The sequence below is a fragment of the Sciurus vulgaris genome, assembly GCF_902686455.1.
Source record: "Sciurus vulgaris genome assembly, chromosome: 4".
Taxonomy (NCBI): domain Eukaryota; kingdom Metazoa; phylum Chordata; class Mammalia; order Rodentia; family Sciuridae; genus Sciurus; species Sciurus vulgaris.
In genome coordinates this window covers 130948398-130956096 of record NC_136464.1, presented here as the reverse complement: position 1 = coordinate 130956096, position 7699 = coordinate 130948398, and the positions used below count along the sequence as shown (strand labels likewise).

The window sequence follows — 7699 nt, the reverse complement described above, 5'->3', positions numbered from 1 at the left end:
TGGAGAGCTGCGTCCGACCCACCCCACCGGCAGCTGGAGGACGCTGTGCTCTCCGCATCCAGACCTCAGGGCCTGGGCCTGGGTCCCGTGGACTCCAAACCCCTGCAGGAGCCACGCGTGCGAACTGGCTCGGGCTTCTCTGCACCAGGTGCCGCCAGAGGCACCTGTGGATCCGCCTGCACAGCAGGAGTCTCCTCTGCCCCCGCCTGCGAGAGACACCACAGACTGTTTCTCCCTGGGACACTGGTCCCCTGCACCGCCCGTCTCGGGCCTTTCCCCCATATTTCTGGAAGAAAAGAGGCTTTCCTTGATGAATTAGTTTCTGGAAAACTTTGTAATAAAATTGATCTTCCGAAGATCCAAAAAAGTGTGCTTAAGGAAATGGGGGAGCGGGGAGGGCCTCAAGAACTTGGATGGGCTCCACCAGCAGCTCATTCCGAGGCCAGCCGGGAAGATCCTGTAGCTCCCTCTCCGGGTCAGTGCATTTGGAGGCTCGATCCCCTTGAGCCAGCGCAGATGGGGGCATCCTCGGTCTCAGGCAGTGAACATGGGTGCTCGCTCGCCTTTAGCCATTTTCGTTGGGGTGCTCACTCGCCTTTAGCCATTTTCGTTGGGGGACTCAGTTCCTTTGTCCTAGTGTGGTCGCAGACTCGCCTCCCTGACCCGGTTTGGCTAGAGACTCTCCCCTGGAACCAGTGGTAGGCATGGCGTACATTTAGCTGGTTCCATCTTGCCAAAAGGAACAACTCTCCCACTTTTCAGGTCCCTCCCTGAGGTGGGCAGAGAGGGTGGCTGGCCCCTGTTGGAGAAATCCTATCTGATAGGCTCAGGTGCGGGACAGGCATGGAAAGGCATAATCCCTGTGGCTCCTAGGTGTCGCTCTTCCCCCTGGGAGCAGGCTCACTCCTCCTGTGTAAGGGAGAAGGAAGGGCGGTCTCACTCCATTATTTCAATATGCGAGTGCTCATCCCCTGCACACCGAGGCCCTTCCACCAAGCAGCACTTGACCCACCGGTGCCATGCCTAAGGCCAATATGCCCACTTTTCCCTTTTGGGTCACAAATGCCGCTTTCTCCCTGAGGCCTCCTTTGGTCCGCGGCTTCCTATGGTCTCCTCTTGCCTGCTTGCCATACGTGCATTCGGGTGGGGATGGGCGTTCGGGCCCATGCCAGTTCCCGGGGGACAGGAGGTCATGGGCAGGGGCCCAGTAACCCAGACACGATGTTCGTCGTCCCACCACGTGAACAGGAGCGGGCCCGAGTTGCACAGTGAGGTGAATGGGCGCGGGCCTGAGTGGTGCAGTGAGAGTCAAATATACCTGTTGCCTTTGGAAAGGATGAAGCCCCAGCTGTTTTCATGGCAGTAAGAGAAAATGGATTACACAACTGCACAAGTTTCAACACACAGGGGTTACAATTCGGTGAAGTGGACCAGTTTGTGAGGAAGCGTGCTCAGTCACAAGGATGTGGACACCAGATAGGCCAGTGACCCCTAAGCAAATTGGGTTCTCAACCTGAACATTTCCAAAAGGTTCTTGGGTTACACGTGATATCTCTGGAGAGTTCTACCGCACATTTAAAGAAGTACTAATCCCAATTCTATGGAGTCGTTTCCAGGAAGTAGAAGATCCGGGAACGATTCACAATGTATTTTCTGAAGCTGGTGTTACCCGATTGTTCTACTGAAAAAGGTGGCTCCGAAGGGAAACAGTGAACGCAACCCAGGATTGACAGGCCAAAGGGCATCGTGCCTACAGATGTTAAAGTCCCTAGAGAGCGCAGGACCAAGTCATCCTATGGTTGTATGGGCTGATGTAGGATTGGGGTGTGACAGAATTCACTTTCCACGGATTGAAATAATGGAAAACAGGAAAAATAGGAAGAATAGTGAGTACTTTCTGAGTGTTAAAATCACATCCCTCAAATCTTCTGTTTAGGTCCTATCCCCACCCCTAGGCACGAGGCCCTTTTCTGAGAAATGGCATTGGGAGGATGAAAGTCCCTCAGGATGAGGTCATAAGGCAATAGTGGGAGCAACGTGCCCATTATGAGGAGGGCAGGGGTGGTATCGGGTCAGTGGGACTTCTGTCCTTATAAGGAGAGCTGCCTGGGTTGCTGCTTCCATTGCGCTGGTGTCTTTATGTGATCATTTTCTGTCCCGTGGAGGCGGTTTTTGTCGTGAAATATTAGAATTTCCTTACCTTTCATCTTGGGTATGTTTTGTGTTTCTTGCGGGTCGACCGTTTAATGAGAGAGAGAGACCACTCTGATGTGAACCTGTGGCAGTGTAACTTCAGGAACGCAGAGACATTAGTCCCCCTACACAACTGCATTCTGATCCCCCTCACCGATGTCACCATGTACCGTGTGTGTGCGTGGTGTGTTCACTGTCATAGGCTGGAATTAAGGCTGAAGTGGCCTCTCAGGGTCGGTGCAGCTCAGCGTGGTGAAACAATCTGTAAGCGTCCTCTGCGCCCACAGTGTCCTCTGCTGTCTCTCTGGAAAAATAGTCTCCTCCATACTATGGAGGCCTTAGTGGGAGTGGGTGTACACAGAGCTGAGAGGTCCTCAAGGCATCTTTCCTAGTGTTTTTGTATGTGTGTGTGTGTGTGTGTGTGAGTGTGTGTCTGCGCGCGCGCACATGCAAAGTACTTAGTATCTCTTTAAAGGCTGTAACCCCTTCAAGAAGATTGTCTTCCTCAACCTCACGTATGCGTGCTCTTTTCTGGCTCAGCGGCAAGCTTTTAAATTGCTTTGGCTTGAACACTGCTCCCCCTTCTCACGGCAAACCAGGCCAAAGCCGCCAGTAACATCCCTGCCAGAGACAACGTGCTGGGCCATCCTGAAATTCCCTCCACCAGAGTAATGAGTTCGTCCCTTTAATTCAGTATCACACAGATCTCAGGGCACGAGCAACACGTAATGGAGTTCTCAGTGCCTAGTACCTGTTGGTTAGCTCTGTCAGTCACTGATAGTACATCCACCACCTGATAAGAAGAGCCTAAGGAAGGAGAATATGATTCAGGGTCATGATTTCAGAAGCCTGGGTCCAGACATGGCCCACGGTATCGCTGTGGGCCAAAGGTGAGGCGGCACACCGTGCAAAAGGGGCCGAGCAGAGGAGAACTGTTCCCTGCACGAAAGCTGGAAGCAGAGAGTGGGAAAGGAGCCAGAGAGCAGAAGCACCCCTCCAGGGCATGACCATGGATCCACACAGCTCCTCCAGTCACACTCTGCCTGTGTTGGGTCACCACCAGGAACTTGCATTGATATGAGGAGGGTCTTCATTGGGTTACAGCTCTCACAAGCCACTCACTGGACCTCAGAATCCTCCTGCATTAACAGAGAATCTTTGGGAGGGCTATCTCCTGTGCAAACCGTGTCAGCCTGCAGCCCATCAACCAGGGACCCTGAGGGAGAGGATCACACACTCTGGCCCAGCCTCAGCACGTCAGTGAGACCTCCTCTCAAAAAGCTGGCGATGTACCTCAGGGGAAGGGTGCTTTCCTAAAACGTGGGAGAACCTGGGTTCAGTAGGCAGGATCCTGGGTGGTGAAAGGGGGTGCAGGAGAGAATGAGTTGTAACCCTCCCCACCCCGCCCCTTCCATCGTGTGAGGATAGGGCGGTGGCGTTCTTTGGCCTTGAGCTTGCCGGTCTGCACAGCTGGGAGAGGTTAAGTTCTGTTAGTATGTATTACCCAGTGGGAGGTCTCTTGGTATAGTAGCAGGAGCAGGACCCGGTCTCATCCATATTTTCCACCCATGGGAAGGACACTTTGGATGGTTCCAGCATTCTTGGCTGTCAGTTTTTCTCCTTTATCACTTTGAATGTGTCAGCCCACTGCATTTTGGGTTGCAGGGTGTCTACTCAGACATTCATTGAGTCCTTTATGGGGAAATTCGGATGCGCCCTCCCTCCCTCTCACATGCTCCGCAGTGTACATTTTGGCCCAGTGTCGCCCCGTGAGTGAGATGCTACCATCCTTTTGGTACCAATGATTTGCAGTTGGAAGAAAAGGGGATGATGGGGTACCTTGAGTAGAGACATGTTGAGGTCTTCCACAGCCAAAAGTTATTTCGGGTTGCTAAACTTAAATTGAGAAGCGAATGAAAGCGTTGTACGAACTTTAATTCCTCAACAGGCAAACATCGGTCTCTACTACCCCAAAGCAAAAAGCTCAGCAGACTTCATTCTTCTTCTTTTTCTGAAGTGGGCAGGGTCCCTGGGGCCCACCAGTGAGATGACCCCTGGTGGTTCTGGCCACCCGTGCCTGGGCCACTTCTTCTCTGACCTCACAAGGAGCCATTGTGAGGGAGCCTGAAACGGCCGGTATATAAGCGGGTGGCCATGGCTGGGTTTTTGTCCTTTAAGTACAGGAAGCTCTTGGTGGTGACCTGTCGGACTCCCAGATAGTTAGAGCGTTTGGTGGTTGGCGGTTCGTTTTTGTGGTCTTTGGCTGTTGGTCTTTTTGATTTGGGTCTTTGTTTTGGTTTGGTTTGGTTTTTTGATTTTGGTTTGTTGTTTTGTTGGGTTTGTGTTTTTTCCTTTGTTTGTTTTGTTTTGTTTTGTTTTGTTTGTTTTTGTTCTTAGCTAGCATCCTTAGGTGGGGTTCCTGCTCAGGATGCATAGGCAGAGTAGAGAGACTAGTGTAGCACTGTGGGGGATCAGCTCCCGCGAAGAGACGGCCTTCCGGGACCGCTATGAGGTCCTGGGGACCATCGGGCATGGTGGGAGTGCCGAGGTGCAGGTCGCCCGCCATCTCCTCACCGGGGCAGAGGTTGCAGTGAAAGTGCTGCCGAAGGTAAAGGGGAAGGCGGCCCTCTCCCTCTCCGAAGGGAGCGTGATGAGGTGGCTGGAGCACCCCCACGTGATCCAGCTCTTCCAGGTGATTGAGACCCGTGAGCACGTCTACTTGGTGATGGAGCACGCGGTGGGGGGCCCGCTCAAGCACATCCCTTCCCGGGGCATGCGGCCGGAGGAGGCGCGGAGGGTGTTCCGGCAGATCGCGGGGGCGGTGGGCTACTGCCACGGCCAGGGCGTGGTGCACCTGGACCTGAAGTTGCCCAACGTCGTGGTGGATGCGGCTGGCACCTGCAAGCTCATCGACTTTGGCCTCAGCCTGAGGGTCAGGCCTGGGCAGAAGCTGCGCAGGTGCTGGGGCACCCTGGCCTACCTTGCTCCCGAAATCCTCCTGAGGCGGGAATACGAGGGCCCCCCAGCGGACGTGTGGAGCCTGGGCGTCATCCTGTTTTATATGTTGACCGGAAGGTGCCCCTTCAGGGCGCTCTTGCGCTCCGGGATGGTGAGGCGGATCCGGGAGGGAAGGTACCACGTCCCTGACCGCGTTCCGCCCCGAGCACGCAGCCTCATCCGCAGCATGCTGAGCCTGGACCCGGGGCGGCGCCCGACGGTAGAGCAAGTCCTCCAGCACCCGTGGCTGAGGGAGGGTGAGGAGGCTTCCCCCCGTCAGGATGGGGAGCCACCCCCCAAACGCCCAGACCCCGCCATAATGGCAGCCCTGTTGGACTTGGGTCACGACCCGTACGAGGCCTGGGTGTCTCTGACTGGGGGCAAGTTTGATGACGCGGCGGCGGCCTACCTGATCCTTCGGCACCAGCTGAGCCAGGGGGCGGGCTGCGCGTGCAAGGGGAGGCCTGCGCGACCCGCACACCCTTCCCATGGCTCCGTCCTCCCGAGGAGGAGCACCAGCGAGCTTGCCCTTCGCGCCTGCCCCTCCTCCCGTGACCATCGACTTCCCGAGGAGGCCCAGCACACAGGGCACAAGGACCTCAGAAGGGTCAGCCTGGCTGGCACCGACCTCCGCTGGCTGCTCCAGAGGACCCCTGCACCTGCCCCTGCGCCCCAGAAGCCCAGCCATTCCCGCAGAGATACCTCCACAGGGCAGCCCAGGGCCTGGAAGCGGGTGGCCAGGAGGCTGGCCTCCTGCTTCCGCCAGCTGTGTTGCTGCGAGCCCTGTGGCAGCGAAGAAGGGACTCCTGGGACCAGAGAGCAGAGACGTGGCAGAGGCAGAGCGAGAGTGGCTCCCGTGTGATGGAGAGCTGCGTCAGACCCACCCCACCGGCAGCTGGAGGACGCTGTGCTCTCCGCATCCAGACCTCAGGGCCTGGGCCTGGGTCCCGTGGACTCCAAACCCCTGCAGGAGCCACGCGTGCGAACTGGCTCGGGCTTCTCTGCACCAGGTGCCGCCAGAGGCACCTGTGGATCCGCCTGCACAGCAGGAGTCTCCTCTGCCCCCGCCTGCGAGAGACACCACAGACTGTTTCTCCCTGGGACACTGGTCCCCTGCACCGCCCGTCTCGGGCCTTTCCCCCATATTTCTGGAAGAAAAGAGGCTTTCCTTGATGAATTTGTTTCTGGAAAACTTTGTAATAAAATTGATCTTCCGAAGATCCAAAAAAGTGTGCTTAAGGAAATGGGGGAGCGGGGAGGGCCTCAAGAACTTGGATGGGCTCCACCAGCAGCTCATTCCGAGGCCAGCCGGGCAAGATCCTGTAGCTCCCTCTCCGGGTCAGTGCATTTGGAGGCTCGATCCCCTTGAGCCAGCGCAGATGGGGGCGTCCTCGGTCTCAGGCAGTGAACATGGGTGCTCGCTCGCCTTTAGCCATTTTCGTTGGGGTGCTCACTCGCCTTTAGCCATTTTCGTTGGGGGACTCAGTTCCTTTGTCCTAGTGTGGTCGCAGACTCGCCTCCCTGACCCGGTTTGGCTAGAGACTCTCCCCTGGAACCAGTGGTAGGCATGGCGTACATTTAGCTGGTTCCATCTTGCCAAAAGGAACAACTCTCCCACTTTTCAGGTCCCTCCCTGAGGTGGGCAGAGAGGGTGGCTGGCCCCTGTTGGAGAAATCCTATCTGATAGGCTCAGGTGCGGGACAGGCATGGAAAGGCATAATCCCTGTGGCTCCTAGGTGTCGCTCTTCCCCCTGGGAGCAGGCTCACTCCTCCTGTGTAAGGGAGAAGGAAGGGCGGTCTCACTCCATTATTTCAATATGCGAGTGCTCATCCCCTGCACACCGAGGCCCTTCCACCAAGCAGCACTTGACCCACCGGTGCCATGCCTAAGGCCAATATGCCCACTTTTCCCTTTTGGGTCACAAATGCCGCTTTCTCCCTGAGGCCTCCTTTGGTCCGCGGCTTCCTATGGTCTCCTCTTGCCTGCTTGCCATACGTGCATTCGGGTGGGGATGGGCGTTCGGGCCCATGCCAGTTCCCGGGGGACAGGAGGTCATGGGCAGGGGCCCAGTAACCCAGACACGATGTTCGTCGTCCCACCACGTGAACAGGAGCGGGCCCGAGTTGCACAGTGAGGTGAATGGGCGCGGGCCTGAGTGGTGCAGTGAGAGTCAAATATACCTGTTGCCTTTGGAAAGGATGAAGCCCCAGCTGTTTTCATGGCAGTAAGAGAAAATGGATTACACAACTGCACAAGTTTCAACACACAGGGGTTACAATTCGGTGAAGTGGACCAGTTTGTGAGGAAGCGTGCTCAGTCACAAGGATGTGGACACCAGATAGGCCAGTGACCCCTAAGCAAATTGGGTTCTCAACCTGAACGTTTCCAAAAGGTTCTTGGGTTACACGTGATATCTCTGGAGAGTTCTACCGCACATTTAAAGAAGTACTAATTTCAATTCTTTGGAGTCATTTCCAGGAAGTAGGACAACAGGGTGTGATTCACAGT

At 55.9% G+C, this 7699-nt stretch overlaps 1 protein-coding gene across 1 annotated transcript; it reads left to right on the top strand.

Annotated features, from left to right (window-relative positions):
* Positions 1-4621: 4621 nt before the first annotated feature.
* On the top strand, positions 4622-6052 carry LOC306658978 (sperm motility kinase 2A-like; the record flags this gene model as incomplete). Its single annotated transcript, XM_079136240.1, has 1 exon — positions 4622-6052. The coding sequence occupies one exon, from the start codon at positions 4622-4624 to the stop codon at positions 6050-6052; it is 1431 nt and encodes a 476-aa protein (XP_078992366.1).
* Between the last annotated feature and the right edge of the window lie 1647 nt (positions 6053-7699).